General features: G+C 43.9%; 1 protein-coding gene across 4 annotated transcripts in view; it reads left to right on the plus strand.

Annotated features, from left to right (window-relative positions):
- Positions 1-19,793, plus strand: part of AP5M1 (adaptor related protein complex 5 subunit mu 1) — an 82,726-nt gene that overhangs the window by 53,473 nt on the left and 9,460 nt on the right. For all 4 annotated transcript variants that reach the window (XM_063947981.1, XM_063947980.1, XM_063947979.1 and 1 more), the window contains exons 4-8: positions 1,492-1,719; positions 1,921-2,060; positions 4,194-4,279; positions 10,254-10,372; positions 12,863-12,959. In XM_063947981.1, coding sequence (XP_063804051.1) covers positions 1,492-1,719; positions 1,921-2,060; positions 4,194-4,279; positions 10,254-10,372; positions 12,863-12,959 — 670 coding nt within the window. The remainder of the gene's footprint in view (positions 1-1,491; positions 1,720-1,920; positions 2,061-4,193; positions 4,280-10,253; positions 10,373-12,862; positions 12,960-19,793) is intronic.

The following is a 19,793-nucleotide window of genomic DNA, read 5'->3' on the forward strand; positions in this document are numbered from 1 at the left end:
GTGCCATCGAGGATGTTTTAAGTAAGAGAAGGATAAGCACATGAGGGTTGAGGGCCCTGCTCATGAGAGTTTATATTCTAAAGGATGTTCTTTTTCTATTGTCAGTCCTCTGATCTGAGAACAACAATGCAGTGTAAAGACCCATACACACGGTGAGATTCGGGCTATGCCCGATTCTCACTATGCGACAGGGGCTAGGTCGGCATCGTAAGCACATAATGAGTGTGTTTGCGATACTGACTATGTGCGATTTTGGCTAAGTGTCAATTTTGACTATCTTTTCTACGAGATAGTCAAAATTGACTTGCCTGCACAGTTTATCAAGGCTTGCGATGCCATATCGACATCGAATCGGGATCGCAAGGTGACTCTCACCGTGTGTACACACCATAACTGAGATGTATAGATCACCAAACACTTTTTACACTGGTAATCTGGATGGACCAATATGCGATATTTGTAGCATTTTAGCAAATGTTAGACAGCTCATGTATCAAACTCATTTTATCGTATACATTGTAAGCTTGAGAGCGGGGCCCTCTTATGTTAATACAAAGTCTCATTTTATTACTGTGTTGCCAGCTTGTAAAGCGCAACAGTAAACACGGGCATTATATAAATAATACTAATACATATGCATAACATAAATTGTAGATATGTGATTATGATAAAGATTTATAAGAAAATGTCGCTGTGATTTGCAAAATTGTTGTATTTTGGCCCCTGTAACATCAGTTGTTTCCTAAATGCAGAGCAAAGGGAAGTACAAACCCTTAAATAAAAAAAATCAAAGTGTGCTTAAACCTTAATACAATATAGACTTTCAGAAGACTATTTGTACGATCTTCATTTTTGGCAGATTGTGTCCACGGCTTCAGTTTTTTTTATCGAGTGTCCAAGCATGGATTTGTTTTCTTCTATAAAGGCTATACAGAAATGCTTGGATATAGCTGAACAGATTAAATCAAAAGAAATGAAGTCATTTTTCAGCTTGTTCCAAGTGCTGCCAGGAATCTCTTGCAGTAGCCTGTTTACACAGTTTGCCCATAGTAGAAATGTATTAACCGCATTCAGAAAACAGTGCAGTGGGCTGAATCTGGGGAAGGGCAGGGAAATGTTTGTGCAGGTGGTGGTCAATGAACATGGTGGGAGCTATTTCAGCTCTTCTCCTGCCGCTTTCCCCTTTTGTTTATCTTTGTACAAGCAACATTAGCTCCAAGGGACCAACTTATTCAGCACTACCTAAAATAATGACTCTTTGATTGCAGTCAACCTAAAGTGGCTCAAGGACTTATTAGCATCTACGGACCTATGTAAATCATTATTATTATTTTTTATTATGCAAAAGGTACATTTGATTGATTTAATGCACAAACCCCACAGGGGGTCATAGGAAGCTTGTGCTGAGTAAGTGGACATGTGGATTAAAAGCCTTGCTTCGAGCATTTAGACAGATCTAATTAACGTCATCATTTTTTTTTCTTCTCAAAGTGTAATTTGGAAACAATCAGCCCAAATGTAATAGTTGGCTTGAATCTTCCTGCCAATGGCTCCCCGCTTCAGGATATCCTGGTCCATCCCTGTGTGACTTCCATTGACTCGTCCATGCTTATCTCAAGCAGCGTGGCTGTATCGGATGATTCTGCTTTCAACGGGCCGTACAAATTTCCATTCATTCCTCCTTTTGATTTATTTCAATTGTGTTACTACACATCACAGGTAAATAATTAGGAGGTCAGAGTTATATTCCTTGTTTTTATTTGTATTTTAATTTTAAAGGGTAGTTGATACAAAGGATAATGGGATCTGCATTCAGAGTTATTCTATGGAACATTGACTTGTAGCAAAAAAAAAAACAAGTGTTCTATACTGTACATAGCACAAGCTTATTTTTCCTTATTTGTTTGTTTTTATTTGAAGGTACCGGTGCCACCAATTTTGGGCTTTTACCAGTTGACGGAAGATGGGCACCAGGTACAGATATCCATTAAACTGAAGCTTCATGAGAGTGTAAAGAACGGATTTGATTATTGTGAAGCTCACATGCCTTTCTTCAACAAGTAAGATATTACATGTCTATATACAGTGAATATATAAAGCTACCACAATGCACCTAAATAGGCTAAATCTTCAATTCTGTAATTAATCACATAACGTTGCTGCTGCTGTTATGCTCTAATCTATTCTCAATATGCTCCACATATCGGGGCTCATTCTGAGCTGGACATAAAGTGAAAAAAAAAAAGCAGGTAACTGGGCACCTTGTTAAAACTCGGCTGTACTGCAGGGTGGGGAAATGTGCAAAGAGAGTCAGATTTGGGAGGGGCAATCTACTAATCATTTCAATACCCCACCCCTGGGCAAAAACTTGTGATATTGCCTGGTTAACCCAGGTGATGACTCAGTGTGAAAGAGTCCCCAAAAATTAACCCAGGTCCAGTCATCCAGAAATCCAACCCAGATAGTGAGCTGGGTTGGTCCTGGGAAGGACCTGGGGTAAGGGGCAGTGTGAACGGGCAGCCCGGATTATCCTGCCCAGGTCCCGTTTACACTCTATGGAAAGTTGACTCAGCGGCGCTTGGAGATGGTGTCATCTCTAGGGGCCAGCATGGGAAAAGTTCTGGCAATAACCCAGGTCCAGCCTGCGGTGTGTCACAGAGGCTTGAAACCCGAGTTCAGTGACCCGGGCTGGACACGGGATTTTGATATGCATGGGGTATAAATTGCAGTGTAAAAATAAAGCTGTCCAGTGTTTATGGGCTACATGTAAAAGCAGCCAGTATTTACCCTTTATACATTAGTAAAATATTTTCACAGCTTCCGTGGTTTGTTCCATATGCAGAGTTACTTGCTCTTTATTGCTTTTCTACCAACTAAGAATGAGCCACGCTGTTACTACTTATTAACTGCTTTCTTACTTGTTAAACACAATTTATTTAATTTCTTTCTTTTTTTTCCATATTTGTAGTACATGTAATACAGGGGTAGACGTATAAATACCAGCATATAAAAACAAAATGCTCAAGCAATTTACCTACAGTTAATACGTCTGATTCATATTAAAACAATAATAATTTGTCTCACACTCAAAAGGAAAAAAAAAATTAAATCCTCGTACTAGTTGTTGTTATTTCTTCTCTTAAATTGTGCTATTAGAAGTTGCAATTGTAAACACTTCTTTAATGATTCATTAAAATAAGCTTTCACTTGGAATAACGCCAAGCGTGCAAATGTTCTTTTAGGTTATTATGGTATACTTAATCCTGCAATCAGAACAGTGCGGGACATTGTGCGTGGATTAAACATAGAGTCAGAATTTAGAATCCTAAAAAGCTGTCAGATCTGAATGGCAACATTTGTTTGTGACAACCTTCCCTTGTGCAGGAAAATGATTAATAAAAAAATATTATTATTGGGCTATCGTAATTCTTAAGGCTGGATGGGGGGGAGGGGGGGGGGAGCAACCAAACTCTGCAGCCTCACATTGCTGAGAATTAAATTCCATCCAAGAGAATAAATTCATCAGCTGATGCACATAGTTTAGACCCCATAATGCAGGCTCTTTCAACCAGTGTGCCGTGGCACACTAGTGTGCCGCGAGCAGTTGCAAGGTGTGCCGCGGAGCCAGAGCAGCTTCCTGCACCTTCAGAGTGAACTGTTGGCCCGGGCTCTTCTTAGATGATTAGTCGTGCTGATATCAAAGGTCACGGTCGCCACGTCTCACCACCCAGCCAGGCCACCCGCCTGCATACACAGCTTTTCTTGCCCATCCACACCTGCGCGACTGCCCGCTGCTCAGTATTTGCAGCACTCCACTATGAACAACCCCCCGCAACTGAGGGACAGGGAGGAGGACAGCTGACCAGTAGGAGCTAATATTTGTTATTTTATTTCTCCTGTGGGGAACAATAGGATTTATGTGGGGAGAATGAGGATTTATGGGGGGAACAATGTGAATAATTCATGTGGGGAGCAATAGGATTTATGTGGGGAGCAATGTGATTGTTTTTTCTGTGGAGGCCAATGTATGTGTGGATTTTTTTTTACTATGAGGGCCAATGTGTGTGTTTTGTTTTTTTCTGTGGGGAACTGATGGTGTGCCTTGGCAATTTTAAAATATTGTTCGGTGTGCCGCGAGTAAAAAAAGGTTGAAAATCACTGCCATAATGTATCACTACTGTTTTGTATTTCAGAGGTCAGATAAAGCATTTTGAATACAAAGTCAGTCATGGACAGCTTGAATTATCAAGAGAGAAGAGTCTCGTAGTTTGGGTGATTGGTAAGTAGTGATATTTTCTATTCCACATGCAGGTATTAGACCATTGGGGTAACCTTTTTTCTCTATCGTCCTAGTGGATGCTGGGGTTCCTGAAAGGACCATGGGGAATAGCGGCTCCGCAGGAGACAGGGCACAAAAGTAAAGCTTTCCGATCAGGTGGTGTGCACTGGCTCCTCCCCCTATGACCCTCCTCCAAGCCAGTTAGATTTTTGTGCCCGGCCGAGAAGGGTGCAATCTAGGTGGCTCTCCTAAAGAGCTGCTTAGAAAAGTTTAGCTTAGGTTTTTTTATTTTACAGTGAGTCCTGCTGGCAACAGGATCACTGCAACGAGGGACTTAGGGGAGAAGAAGTGAACTCACCTGCGTGCAGGATGGATTGGCTTCTTGGCTACTGGACATCAGCTCCAGAGGGACGATCACAGGTACAGCCTGGATGGTCACCGGAGCCTTGCCGCCGGCCCCCTTGCAGATGCTGAAGTAAGAAGAGGTCCAGAATCGGCGGCAGAAGACTCCTCAGTCTTCTAAAGGTAGCGCACAGCACTGCAGCTGTGCGCCATTTTCCTCTCAGCACACTTCACACGGCAGTCACTGAGGGTGCAGGGCGCTGGGAGGGGGGCGCCCTGGGAGGCAAATGAATACCTATTTTGGCTAAAAATACCTCACATATAGCCTCCGGAGGCTATATGGAGATATTTAACCCCTGCCAGAATCCGTTAAGAGCGGGAGACGAGGCCGCCGAAAAAGGGGCGGGGCCTATCTCCTCAGCACACCGCGCCATTTTCCCTCACAGAAAGGCTGGAGGGAAGGCTCCCAGGCTCTCCCCTGCACTGCACTACAGAAACGGGGTTAAAACAGAGAGGGGGGGCACTAATTTGGCGTTAAAAATATATAAAAAAGATGCTATAAGGGAAAACACTTATATAAGGTTGTCCCTATATAATTATAGCGTTTTTGGTGTGTGCTGGCAAACTCTCCCTCTGTCTCTCCAAAGGGCTAGTGGGTCCTGTCCTCTATCAGAGCATTCCCTGTGTGTGTGCTGTGTGTCGGTACGTGTGTGTCGACATGTAGGAGGACGATGTTGGTGAGGAGGCGGAGCAATTGCCTGTAATGGTGATGTCACTCTCTAGGGAGTCGACACCGGAATGGATGGCTTATTTAGGGAATTACGTGATAATGTCAACACGCTGCAAGGTCGGTTGACGACATGAGACGGCCGACAAACAATTAGTGCCGGTCCAGACGTCTCAAAAACACCGTCAGGGGTTTTAAAACGCCCGTTTACTTTAGTCGGTCGACACAGACACAGACAGGGACACTGAATCCAGTGTCGACGGTGAATAAACAAACGTATTCCTTATTAGGGCCACACGTTAAAGGCAATGAAGGAGGTGTTACATATTTCTGATACTACAAGTACCACAAACGAGGGTATTATGTGGGATGTGAAAAAACTACCATAGTTTTTCCTGAATCAGATAAATTAAATAAAGTGTGTGATGATGCGTGGGTTCCCCCCGATAGAAAATTATGGGCGGTATACCCTTTCCCGCCAGAAGTTAGGGCGCGTTGGGAAACACCCCTTAGGGTGGATAAGGCGCTCACACGCTTATCAAAACAAGTGGCGGTACCGTCTATAGATAGGGCCGTCCTCAAGGACCAGCTGACAGGAGGCTGGAAAATATCATAAAAAGTATATACACACATACTGGTGTTATACTGCGACCAGCGATCGCCTCAGCCTGGATGTGCAGAGCTGGGGTGGCTTGGTCGGATTCCCTGACTAAAAATATTGATACCCTTGACAGGGACAGTATTTTATTGACTATAGAGCATTTAAAGGATGCATTTCTATATATGCGAGATGCACAGAGGGATATTTGCACTCTGGCATCAAGAGTAAATGCGATGTCCATAACTGCCAGAAGATGTTATGGACACGACAGTGGTCAGGTGATGCAGATTCCAAACGGCACAAAGGTGTATTGCCGTATAAAGGAAGAGGAGTTATTTGGGGTCGGTCCATCGGACCTGGTGGCCACGGCAACTGCTGAAAAATCCACCGTTTTTACCCTAAGTCACATCTCTGCAGAAAAAGACACCGTCTTTTCAGCCTCAGTCCTTTCGTCCCTATAAGATCATATCTGCCCAGGGATAGAGGAAAGGGAAGAAGACTGCAGCAGGCAGCCCATTCCCAGGAACAGAAGCGTTCCACCGCTTCTGACAAGTTCTCAGCATGGCGCTGAGACCGTACAGGACCCCTGGATCCTACAAGTAGTATCCCAGGGGTACAGATTGGAATGTCGAGACGTTTCCCCTTCGCAGGCTCCTGAAGTCTGCTTTACCAAGGTCTCCCTCCGACAAGGAGGCAGTATGGGAAAAAATTCACAAGCTGTATTCCCAGCAGGTGATAATTAAATTACCCCTCCTACTACAAGAAAAGGGGTATTATTCCACACTATATTGTGGTACTGAAGCCAGAAGGCTAGGTGAGACTTATTCTAAAAAATTTTTTGAACACTTACAAAGGTTCAAATCAAGATGGAGTCACTCAGAGCAGTGATAACGAACCAGGAAGAAGGGGACTATATAGTGTCCCGGGACATCAGGGATGCTTACCTCTATGTCCCAAATTTGCCCTTCTCACTAAGGGTACCTCAGGTTCGTGGTGCAGAACTGTCACTATCAGTTTCAGACGCTGCCGTTTGGATTGTCCACGGCACCCCGGGTCTTTACCAAGGTAATGGCCGAAATGATGATTCTTCTTCGAAGAAAAGGCGTCTTAATTATCCCTTACTTGGACGATCTCCTGATAAGGGCATAGTCCAGGGAACAGTTGGAGGTCGGAGTAGCACTATCTCGGATACTGCTACAACAGCACGGGTGGATTCTAAATATTCCAAAATCGCAGCTGATCCCGACGACACGTCTGCTGTGCCTAGGGATGATTCTGGACACAGTCCAGAAAAAGGTGTTTCTCCCGGAAGAGAAAGCCAGGGAGTTATCCGAGCTAGTCAGGAACCTCCTAAAAACAGTGCATCATTGCACAAGGGTCCTGGTAAAAATGGTGGCTTTCTACGAAGCAATTCCATTCGGCAGATTTCACGCAAGAACTTTTCAGTGGGATCTGCTGGACAAATGGTCCGGATCGCATCTTCAGATGCATCAGCGGATAACCCTATATCCAAGGACAAGGGTGTCTCTCCTGTGGTGGTTATAGAGTGCTCATCTTCTAGAGGGCCGCAGATTCGGCATTCAGGATTGGATGCTGGTGACCACGGAGCCCAGCCCGAGAGGCTGGGGAGCAGTCACACAAGGAAAACATTTCCAGGGAGTGTGATCAAGTCTGGAGACTTTTCTCCACATAAATATACTGGAGCTAAGGGTAAATTTATAATGCTCTAAGCTTAGCAAGACCTCTGCTTCAAGGTCAGCCGGTATTGATCCAGTGGGAAAAACATCACGGCAGTCGCTCACGTAAACAGACAGGGCGACACAAGAAGCAGGAGGGCAATGGCAAAAACTGCAAGGACTTTTCGCTGGGCGGAAAATCATGTGATAGCACTGTCAGCAGTGTTTCATCCCGGGAATGGAAACTGGGAAGCAGACTTCCTCAGCAGGCACGACCTCCACCCGGGAGAGTGGAAACTTCATCGGGAAGTTTTTTCCACATGATTGTAAACCGTTGGGAAATACCAAAGGTGGACATGATGGCGTCCCGTCTGAACAAAAAACGGGACAGGTATTGCGCCAGGTCAAGAGACCCTCAGGCAATAGCTGTGGACGTTCTGGTAACACCGTGGGTGTACCAGTCGGTGTATGTGTTCCCTCCTCTGCTTCTCATACCTAAGGTGCTGAGAATTATAAGACGTAGAGGAGTAAGAACTATACTCATGGCTCCGGATTGGCCAAGAAGGACTTGGTACCCGGAACTTCAAGAGATGCTTATAGAGGTCTTATGGCCTCTGCCGCTAAGAAGGGACTTGCTTCAGCAAGTACCATGTCTGTTCCAAGACTTACCGCAGCTGCGTTTGTCGGCATGGCGGTGGAAAGCCGGATCCTAAGGGAAAAAGGCATTCCGGAAGAGGTCATTCCTACCCTGGTCAAAGCCAGAAAGGAGGTGACCGCACAACATTATCACCACATGTGGCGAAAATATGTTGCGTGGTGTGAGGCCAGGAAGGCCCCACAAAGAAATTTCAACTCGGTCGTTTCCTGCATTTCCTGCAAACAGGAGTGTCTATGGGTCTCAAATTGGGGTCCATTAAGGTTCAAATTTCGGCCCTGTCGATTTTCTTCCAGAAAGAATTGGCTTCAGTTCCTGAAGTCCAGAAGTTTGTCAAGGGAGTATTGCATATACAACCCCCTTTTGTGCCTCCAGTGGCACTGTGGGATCTCAACGTAGTTCTGGGATTCCTCAAATCACATTGGTTTAAAACCAGTCAAATCTGTGGATTTGAAGCATCTCACATGAAAAGTGACCATGCTCTTGGCCCTGGCCTGGACCAGGCAAGTGTCAAATTGGTGGTTTTTTTCTCAAAAAAGCCCATATCTGTTTGTCCATTCGGACAGGGCAGAGCTGCGGACTCGTCCCCAGTTCTCTCCCTAAGGTGGTGTCAGTGTTTCACCTGAACCAGCTTATTGTGGTGCCTTGCACCTACTAGGGACTTGGAGGACTCCAAGTTGCTAGATGTTGTCAGGGCCCTGAAAATATGTTCCAGGACGGCTGGAGTCAGGAAAACTGATTGGCTGTTATCCTGTATGCACCCAACAAACTGGGTGCTCTTGCTTCTAAGCAGACTATTGCTAGTTGGATGTGTAATACAATTCAGCTTGCACATTCTGTGGCAGGCCTGCCACAGCCAAAATATGTAAATGCCCATTCCACAAGGAAGGTGGGCTCATCTTGGGCGGCTGCCCGAGGGGTCTCGGCTTTACAACTTTGCCGAGCAGCTACTTGGTCAGGGGCAAACACGTTTGCTAAATTCTACAAATTTGATACCCTGGCTAAGGAGGACCTGGAGTTCTCTCATTCGGTGCTGCAGAGTCATCCGCACTCTCCTGCCCGTTTGGGAGCTTTGGTATAATCCCCATGGTCCTTTCAGGAACCCCAGCATCCACTAGGACGATAGAGAAAATAAGAATTTACTTACCGATAATTCTATTTCTCGGAGTCCGTAGTGGATGCTGGGCGCCCATCCCAAGTGCGGATTATCTGCAATACTTGTACATAGTTACAAAAATCGGGTTATTATTGTTGTGAGCCATCTTTTCAGAGGCTCCGCTGTTATCATACTGTTAACTGGGTTTAGATCACAAGTTGTACGGTGTGATTGGTGTGGCTGGTATGAGTCTTACCCGGGATTCAAAATTCCTCCCTTATTGTGTACGCTCGTCCGGGCACAGTACCTAACTGGCTTGGAGGAGGGTCATAGGGGGAGGAGCCAGTGCACACCACCTGATCGGAAAGCTTTACTTTTGTGCCCTGTCTCCTGCGGAGCCGCTATTCCCCATGGTCCTTTCAGGAACCCCAGCATCCACTACGGACTCCGAGAAATAGAATTATCGGTAAGTAAATTCTTATTATCAAACAATATACACACAGTATATAGAACAGAGGCTGATGTCTTTCTTGTGAAGAAAATAATCCTCAACTGGAGTACAACTGTAACAAAGCAAATTGATTATGCTGTATGTTTGGCATTTAGCCCTGCCGAAATAGTTTTGAAATACTGTTTACTTTCAGTTCTTTTCATAGCAATGGTAGGAGGCTTTCACAAATGGTAAGCAAGCATTAATCAGCATTTTATGTGTCCGGATCATCTCACCAAAAAAATAGGCCTATAAGTTGGATAGGCCTCTTGTTAGTTGAGATCCCGCTGTCGTGGAGATACTTATAGTCACAGCCCTGATATTGATTTGAGTTAAGAGCTTCTAAAATTGTGTCGTGTTCATTTGTTATTAAACTAATATTTTCAGGACCGAAATTTCCAAAATCTTTGGAGATTTCTCTTTCGGGGACTGTGACCTTTAGCTCAGAACAACACCCAAATGACCCTACGGATCCGATTTGTGTTGGAAATACAGCTTATATTAAAGTAAGTGGTTAAGTATGTAGATATATATATATATATATATATATATATATATATATATATATATATATAGATATAGATATATATATAGATATATATAGATATATATAGTAAATGTATTAAATTAAGTTTGTGGTGCAAAAATTCTTGTAATTGCAAGTTTTTATATTTGACAAATGAATGAAGCAGTACAGTAATGTTATTAGCATTTTCATAAACTGTATTATTGAACTGTATTATTTTGTTTAATGAAGTATTTTATTAATGAAATAAATGAAAGCCGTCATACAGTTGTGTTCTGAGAGAGGGCTGGGTCAGTAGCCAGCTGATTTGGACGAGGAGAAGGTGGTAATTATACCACCCCCTGGATGTAATCTCTGACTGCAGTGACTATGATGGAGAAAGAGGAAATAGTCATACTGTGGGTACAAAATGATAATAGGTGGAGTACATCTGGGTGCTGATGTATACATGAGTCACTGCTGCACCCATTAGATCAAGGTTACCCCCCCCCCCCCCCCCCCCCCCGATAACCGAAAAAGAATTAGCAAGACAAAAGAATAGACCCAGAGGTGCACTGGGGCTTTCAACATAAAATACCCACTTCTTATAGGGGGTATGTACAATGCAAAATGTACTTCCCTTTAGACTTTCTGTATTTCCCTGCTTCCTTCACCAGTCTCCTAATTCACAAAGTGAGTTTAGTACTCGTAATATATGGAGACAAAAGCATACAGAGAATATAGTACAATAAAGTAAAACAAATTATTTTATACAATAAAAGTATCACAAAAGATTCCAAATGCAATAATACAATTGGAGGTTTACTAGGTTTTTCATGAAAATTGGGCCCATCTGTTGTGAATGTAGGAGAACCTGGTTTCGGAACCAGTCACGGGGGCAGAAAGATTAAAGGGAAGTACTTTTGCATTGTACATACCCCCCCTGAAAGCCACAGCGTCCCCCTGCTTAGTAAATGTCCCCCATATTCCTGTACCATGTGTAACCTGCCCTGGGGGGGGGGGGGGGGGGGGGAACGACTCCTCCACCTCTTCTTCCCCTGTGGGACTGCCAGTTTGCAGGATGATCAGTAGTAACACCTATACCAAATTTTACCGGTTCCATACCTTCAGTTCTAGTGGCGTAGTTTTGGGTAAACATTTTTACTTGCGGCTTAGCCGGATGGAGCGCCAAACAGAAGCAAATCTTGTCCCTCACCACACAACTGACCCTAAGGATGACAGTCGATCTACTTAATGTAACATTTCTTTCTAAATTTCTCAATAAGAAATTTTTGGCCTAGGGGTGCCGTGAAAAAAATTCTGATATTCTAGGGCGCCGTGATTCAAAAAAGTTTGGAAAACACTGCCCTAGATGGATTATAAGAAAGGGATTTTATGGTGAGCGTAAAATCCAATTTTATAAATGCATTGATTTTTTATTTTTTTTTATAATAGTGACATATAGTGTTCTGTTCTAAAATTATTTTACTAACGTTCTAGGTTTAATTTTCCACTAGCCAGAATCTGAGACCAAGCTTTATCTTTTAAACACTATAAAAGACTTAATTATAATTAAGATGTATCTAGAGATTAAAAGATAAAGCTTGGTCTGAGATGCTGACACCTTTTTTTTCTTATAATACTAGTTTATTGTTCTAAAATACTTTTCCTTACTAATGTTATAGCTTATTTGTTATTTGTTCACCAGTGCTACCAGTTGTATATAGTATTGCTGTAGTAAACCCTGAACAAGAATGGGGGTAATTCAGATCTGATCGCTGCTGTGCGTTTTTGCACAGCGGGCGATCAGGTCCTAATTGCGCATGCATGTATGCACCGCAATGCGTGCGTGCGTGCTTCGGACAACAGCTTGCATCACCGGTCTGCGACGGGATGGTGCGAAAAATCTGGGTGAGGGTGACAACTGAGCGTTTATAAGGAGTGTCCGGAAAAACGCAGGCGCTACCAAGCATTTTCAGGGAGGGTGTCTGACGTCAGCTCCGGTCCCGATCAGCCTGTTCTCATCGCACTGGAGGAGTAAGTCTTGGGCTGCGCAGAGACTGCACACACTGGATTTTAGCAACTCGGCGTACACATGGGATCGCACACTTACACAGCGAATTTATACTCCCCCTGGAGGCGACGACTATCTGAACGCAGGATAGGAAAGTTAGCAGCCCAGCAATCAGATCTAAATTACCCCCAATATCCATAGCACACAAACACCGTGGGCCTGATTCTGAAATGTACACAATTTGTGAATATTTTTCAACTGTGTATGTGTGTAAGTCATAGTGGTGCATTGGAAATGTTAATTTAAGCAAGTTGTCTGTTAGTTATTATAACCTTGTGGTATAGCGTAAAGTAATTTAAAGTAGGTTATCTGTATGTGGTGTACTAGGCAATTGCAGAACAGTATAAATAAAGTCATTGTATTTAGGAGGATACAGTCAGTTAAAAAGCTTTGTGTTTGTTTATTTTATGTCCCCAGCTTTCATTTAGAATCCCTGACTACAGCCTCACTGGATGTTACACGGACCAGCATTCTGTCCAGGTCTTTTCATCCACAAAGCACAAAACTATAACATGTAAGAACCCTCCTCTGTCCACTTCATACTTGCCTACTTTTGAAAACTAGTTTCAGGGAGATTCCAGATGGCAGCAGAATGGCGCACCATTGCAGGGGCGTGTCAGGCTCCGCCCAAGGGGTGTGTCTAGCTCCACCTATGGGCGTGTTTATTGCAACTCAGGGGTGTGTCCTGCTGTAGCAGGTGAAAACTATAGTACTAAAAGCAGCAATAAAGGAAAAAAAAGAGTAATAATTTAGGTGCACTATGTATTAATGTACTGTGTACATTTCTTAGAAGAGACGGACAAATATAAAATCTATATACACTGGTGCAGTATTGTGCCTGGGACACAGTGGGAGAGAGCAGTAGTATATGTGCCTGGGTTACACTAGGAGGGTACAGTAGTATATGTGCCTGGGTTACTCTAGGAGGGAACAGTAGTATATGGGCCTGGGTTACACTAGGAGGGAACAGTAGTATATGTGCCTCGGTTACACTAGGAGGGAACAGTAGTATATGTGCCTGGGTTACACTAGGAGGGAACAGTAGTATATGTGCCTGGGTTACACTAGGAGGGAACAGTAGTATATGTGCCTGGGTTACACTAGGAGGGAACAGTAGTATATGTGCCTGGGTTACACTAGGAGGGAACAGTAGTATATGTGCCTGGGTTACACTAGGAGGGAACAGTAGTATATGTGCCTGGGTTACACTAGGAGGGAACAGTAGTATATGTGCCTGGGTTACACTAGGAGGGAACAGTAGTATATGTGCCTGGGTTACACTAGGAGGGAACAGTAGTATATGTGCCTGGGTTACCCTAGGAGGGAACAGTAGTATATGTGCCTGGGTTACACTAGGAGGGAACAGTAGTATATGTGCCTGGGTTACACTAGGAGGGTACAGTAGTATATGTGCCTGGGTTACTCTAGGAGGGAACAGTAGTATATGTGCCTCGGTTACACTAGGAGGGAACAGTAGTATATGTGCCTGGGTTACACTAGGAGGGAACAGTAGTATATGTGCCTGGGTTACACTAGGAGGGAACAGTAATATATGTGCCTGGGTTACACTAGGAGGGAACAGTAGTATATGTGCCTCGGTTACACTAGGAGGGAACAGTAGTATATGTGCCTGGGTTACACTAGGAGGGAACAGTAGTATATGTGCCTGGGTTACACTAGGAGGGAACAGTAGTATATGTGCCTGGGTTACACTAGGAGGGAACAGTAGTATATGTGCCTGGGTTACACTAGGAGGGAACAGTAGTATATGTGCCTGGGTTACACTAGGAGGGAACAGTAGTATATGTGCCTGGGTTACACTAGGAGAGAACAGTAGTATATGTGCCTGGGTTACCCTAGAAGGGAACAGTAGTGCATGTGCCTGGGTTACACCAGGAGAGAACAGCAGTATATGCGTCTGGGTTACACCAGTAAGAGCGCAGCAGTAGTATATGTGCCTGGGTGTGTGCTCTCTCTGGCAATACCAAGCGGCTGCATCCCTGGGTATGCACTAGCGATGTGTGTAACATCTACAGCTGCAGTCCAGAAGTACTGATCACATTCAGAACTGACAATATCTGATCAGTAACACTGACCATTGTTCCTAGCAAGCAATATTTCAAAATAAATGTTAGATAAGGAATTATGTACTCATGGGTCAAGCACCAGGGGCCGCATGATGTCTAGGCCGCCGTGCCTTCTATAGTGACGGGCCAAAACACAAAAGGGGAAAAGAAAACTCCTTGGGTGGTGGCGCAACTTGTGTAATAATGTAAAATCCTTTGCTATAATACGTTTAAAAAAGACATATATTACACTTATTGACAAAAGCCCTGGCTTCGTTAGAAGGTTATTAATACTATTGAGATTTTTATATATAATAGTGGTCTCCACTCACAAAAATATACAATGAAATTCCAAAATGGTTGTGATAGCATGTGTGACTACTACAGTGTTCAGTCAGTCGCCATCTTGAGAAATCATAGATATAGTTTTGCGAGAAAACTGATATGTGCAGGAATATTCCTACTAGGAAAACCTGTTACGCATCTTTTGGGATCCAATAACTCTCCACATATTCCAAAAATCTGTAAATGCTTAAAATTGCCATGAGATGTAAATAGTTGCACATTTACCCAAAACACATAATTATGATAATCGACATTATAGGTAAAAATATTGTATTTCAGGGAGGGTATTCAGTGATTAAAGCTGTTGCCAAATGTATTACCTTTCTGAAGCAAAGATTTAATAAACAAAAACCAGTGGGGTAAATTTACTAAGGTGGGAGTTTTTAGAACTAGTGATGTTTCCCATAACAACCAATCAGATTCTACTTAACATTTATCTAGCTCAGTGGTTCACAAACTTTTTTGAGTTACGGCGCCCTAGAGTATCCAAAAAATGTTCACGGCACCCCTAGGTCAAAAATTTCTAATTGAGAAATTCAGAAATAAAATATGAAATTAAGTAAATTGTGTTTATATGTTATCCTTAGGTTCAGTTATATGGTGAGGGACAGAATTTGCTTCTGTTTGTCCACATATATTATGATTGGCAGCCACCAGCGCAGGTTTAGCCTATTACATTGACCATAAATAATCTGAATTGGTTCTGAACCACCAATCCAAGGCACCCCTGCAATTGTCCCAAGGCACCCCAGGGTGGGTGCCACGGCACACAGTTTGGGAACCACTGATCTAGCTGCTTCTAGAAGATAATATCTAGAATCTGATTGGTTGCTATGGGCAACTTAACCAGTTCTAAAAAACTCTCACCTTAGTAAATTTACCCCAGTGTGTCTATTTGTGCCTCTCTGTGAGCTCAAGAGCTGACACCACAGACAGATTGAAACAGTGATTGTTAATTGTATCTAGTTAAAGATGCTGGTTACACTGTTTCCCACTTTGCTGAAAGACGTGCAGTTTGAAAAGAGACCCAGAAAGGGCTTTTTCACACAAGCCGGGTTTGTCCTGGCCGGCAAAAAGTCGCCAAAAGCCGGCCAGTTTTTTGCCGGCCATCACTGCACTTTCACACGTGTTTAATGCTGGGCGCACGCGCAGCGGCACAGAGAACCCGTTGTGTGTGACAGAGCCCATTCACACAAATACTGCACTGCCTGTAGGGACGGCACGGCCACAGCCCAGCAGACGGACTTTTCAGTGGGTAGTCCCAGCTGCAACACGGGGGCGAGGACAGAACCGTGCCGCGTGAAAGGACATATGCAGTTCTGCATTTAACTAAATTCCAATATTCCAATTATGTATGTACTGTAACTTTAGGATCTTAATTGCTTATCTTATAATATGCAGCTCTATTAATCCATTTTAACTTAACTGTGTCAGGACCTCACATTATTTTCACAAAGGAACCGAAAAAGAAAGTTACTCACTAGTGTATTATCATTTATGAAAAAAATCTGCATAAACATGTTCACAAAAGCTCAAAAGAAGTTCAGCTTACCTGAAATTGCCAATCCATGACCCGGTCAATAACATGTGTTAACTTCAATTAGTACCGCGCCTAGGTGCCTTTCAGACGACAGGTAAACTAATGTTTCTCCGGCAGGGTCCACAGGTTATCCACAGGATAACATTAGGATATGATGACGCGACAGCGGATTTGCACCAATTGGTCAACACTTTTCAACCTCCCAGCATGCAACGGGCGCGTCCATATATCCCCGCCTCCTGGCTCAGACAAATCAGTTTTTTGTTTGGTGTGGCAGGAGCCAGACCATGGTCAGAGGGCTGCTGGTTTTTAGCAGCCATATAAGCTTTCTTATTTTATTTTTATAGTCTTACTATTTTTTTGAGTGATCTTTCTAAAAAGCGTTTTATACATACCTTAGAAAGAGTCACTCCAACAACTCTCTGCCTGGCTGCGACAATGCTTACTTACGAGTACAGTGCTGTTTTGCCGGGCGTCTGTGTCGGATATACTAGCAGGTCCAGCAGACGTTACAAGGCTGTGGCCGGAGCACGGGGAGAAGGTAAGGCATCAGTTATGCTTAGAGGGGGAATGCGGACACAGCCACACTGCTTTTGGAGGAGACTACCAAACAGTCGCTGACGCGTCTGCCACCTCGGGTGCACCAGCATTAGCCCTTAGGGATCATAGGCTCCAGGAGTAGTATGAGTCCGCGATCCCCAGGGTTGAGGTCAGCAGTGGGGAGTCAGACGCTCTCCTGGTCGCCCGTTCCCCCGGTTCATGACCCGTTTGCCTACGAGTCTCCCGCCACAAACTGTTTTCCCATTTCCGTCTGAGACGCTGTGTACTAAGGGACCCAGTCGCAGCATAGGCGGCAGTGTGACTGGTGCGTCAGTCTTTACTTGGGCGTCTGTGTTCACTATAGGTTCACGGAGCGGCGGTATACACTAATAGCGTCTGGATCCACTCAACGTTCGCAGACGTATTGATCGATCCTGGAAGCGGGGTAAATCTCCCTGTATCCCACTCTACTGAGTATGGGTTATACAGCACTAAGGGGGATCATTCAGACCCGATCGCACGCTGCATTTTTTCGCAGCCGTGCGATCGGGTCTGAACTGCACATGCGTGCGGTCTGCAATGCGCAAAAAATAGCCTGCGTGCGACCAGGTCTGAATTAGGCCCTAAATCTCTCTCTACCTTTTCAGTACGAATAGTTGGATAAGTGCATAATATTACTGTGGATTTTTTTGCTATGCGTCTGAATACGGCTAAAACTTTTATAAAGTAATGCAGTAATATGTTTCTCCTACATACTTGAAATGTATCTGTAGAGGATTATGTGCTCATATTGCTTATTATACTAATGTATAATACATATAAAACATGTGCCTGCTAGTGTGATTGCTAACTTTACTATAAATCTGTCAGTTTTTTTTCTATCTATTCCGATCCTCAGTGCTGGTGTATAGCAGGGTAGGGTCAAATTGTATGTCTCTTAAAGTGATTACAGTCACAAATTGTTTAGTACACTGTGTAAGTGTTGATTATTTATCATGTCTAAGAGCGGCAAAGGTGAGGAAGATACACTCACAGCAACACCAACACTCATTATCATGTTTGTCTTGCAAAGCTGGGTTAACCTCTCAGGATCTGGTTCAGGATGGTTTGTGTGCAAATTGTTTTAACTTTCACCAAGGTCTCTTGAATAGTACAAGGCAGATACAGGTGCAAGTTGATCCCCCTTGGGCTATGTTTGCACAAACATTATCCAGTATAGCTGAGCGGATAATAACAACTTCTGTACCATGAATAGGTTACACCAGGCCTGGCCAACCTGTGGCTCTCCAGATGTTGTGAAACTACACATCCCAGCATGCCCTGCCACAGTTTTAGCATTCCCTAATAGCAAGACTGTGGCAAAGCATGATGGGACTTGTAGTTTTACAACAGCTGGAGAGCCACAGGTTGGCCAGGCCTGGGTTACACGATTAACCCTTACATGCAGCTTCCCACCTGCAGTTTATCACTTCCAGCAGCAGCCTCTCAAAAGAAACAGGCTGAAATGCCAGTGGTAAGTAAATTTACATCTTCACAGTCTACACATTTCAGATGGGGATTCATCGGAGGATGAAGGCTCATTAAGTTCTGGTTCTGCATACGAAGAGGAGGAGGTAGGCCTCAGCTCAGTGGACATAGCTGAGTTAATTAAGGCAATGAAAGCCATTCTATCCTGAGAAGAATCAGCAGAGCCTGGGTAAAAATCCAAAGCACCTGTGTTTAAACGTCCCAAAATAGTTAAGACTGAGTTTCCTGGGTCAGATCAGCTGACTGAAATCATGCAAGAGCATTGGACTACGCCCAGTAAGAAGTTTAGAATTCCTAGGAAATGGAATTCCAATTATCCTCTTCCAGCTGGGGATTGTTTAAAGAGGGAGGTAGCCCCCAAAGTAGATATGCATGTTATTCGATTAGTGCATAATTCTACATTACCTCTGCCTTCAACATCATTAAATTATGTCACGGATAGGAGAGTGGATGGTTTTTTTAAAACAATTTTTTCCTTATCTGGGGCAGTCATAAGACCAGCCATGGCTTCAGCTTGGATGGCAAAAGCAGTGGCTGCCCGGGCTGATGCATTGGAAGGAGATCTTTCAATGTCATCTAGAGAGCAAAAATACCATATGGCACATATAAAACAGGCTGCGATGTTCTTGGAAGAAGCAGCTTTGGATATGGGTACAATTGCCTCCAGGGCATCAGCTTCAATAGTAGATGCTCGCAGAGCAGTTTGGCTACGTACATGGAAAGCTGATTCAGAATCTAAAAAGGTTTTGGAGTCTTTACCTTTTTCTGGAGATATTCTTTTGGTAAAGAATTGACAGATATTTTGGAGTCAGAAGCAGACTCCAAGAAAGTAATGTTTCCTTCCACATACAAATTCAAACCTAAAGTTCCAACTTTTCGGCCCTTTTGGTCTCAAGGAAAAGGTAAAGGGAAAACTGATGGCAAACAGCCCCAGTACAACAGGTCTGGTAAGACTAAAAAGCATTGGGCTATCAGAGGACCGGTTGGTAAAACAGGCCTCCACCTGGGGGATTCCAGGGTGGGGTGCCGACTTCTTCAGTTTGCTCAGATCTGGCAGCAGTCTACAACAGATGCCTGGTTGCAGGAAGCGGTATCTCTCGGTTATGCATTTGCTTTCAAGAAACACCCTCCTCAAAGGTTTTTTTGTATCAGCCCGTCTCCGGTAGAGATAAAGGCCAGGGCTTTGCAAGAGGCAGTTCAGAAATTGCCTCAGTCAGGGGTAATCATTCCAGTTCCTCCTGCAAAACGAGGACAGGGTTTTTACTCCAACCTGTTTTTCGTTCAGAAGCCAAATGGGTCATTCTGGCCCATACTCAATCTCAAAGTGCTG

Source organism: Pseudophryne corroboree, chromosome 12, assembly GCF_028390025.1.
Source record: "Pseudophryne corroboree isolate aPseCor3 chromosome 12, aPseCor3.hap2, whole genome shotgun sequence".
In the NCBI taxonomy this organism is placed as follows: Eukaryota; Metazoa; Chordata; class Amphibia; order Anura; family Myobatrachidae; genus Pseudophryne; species Pseudophryne corroboree.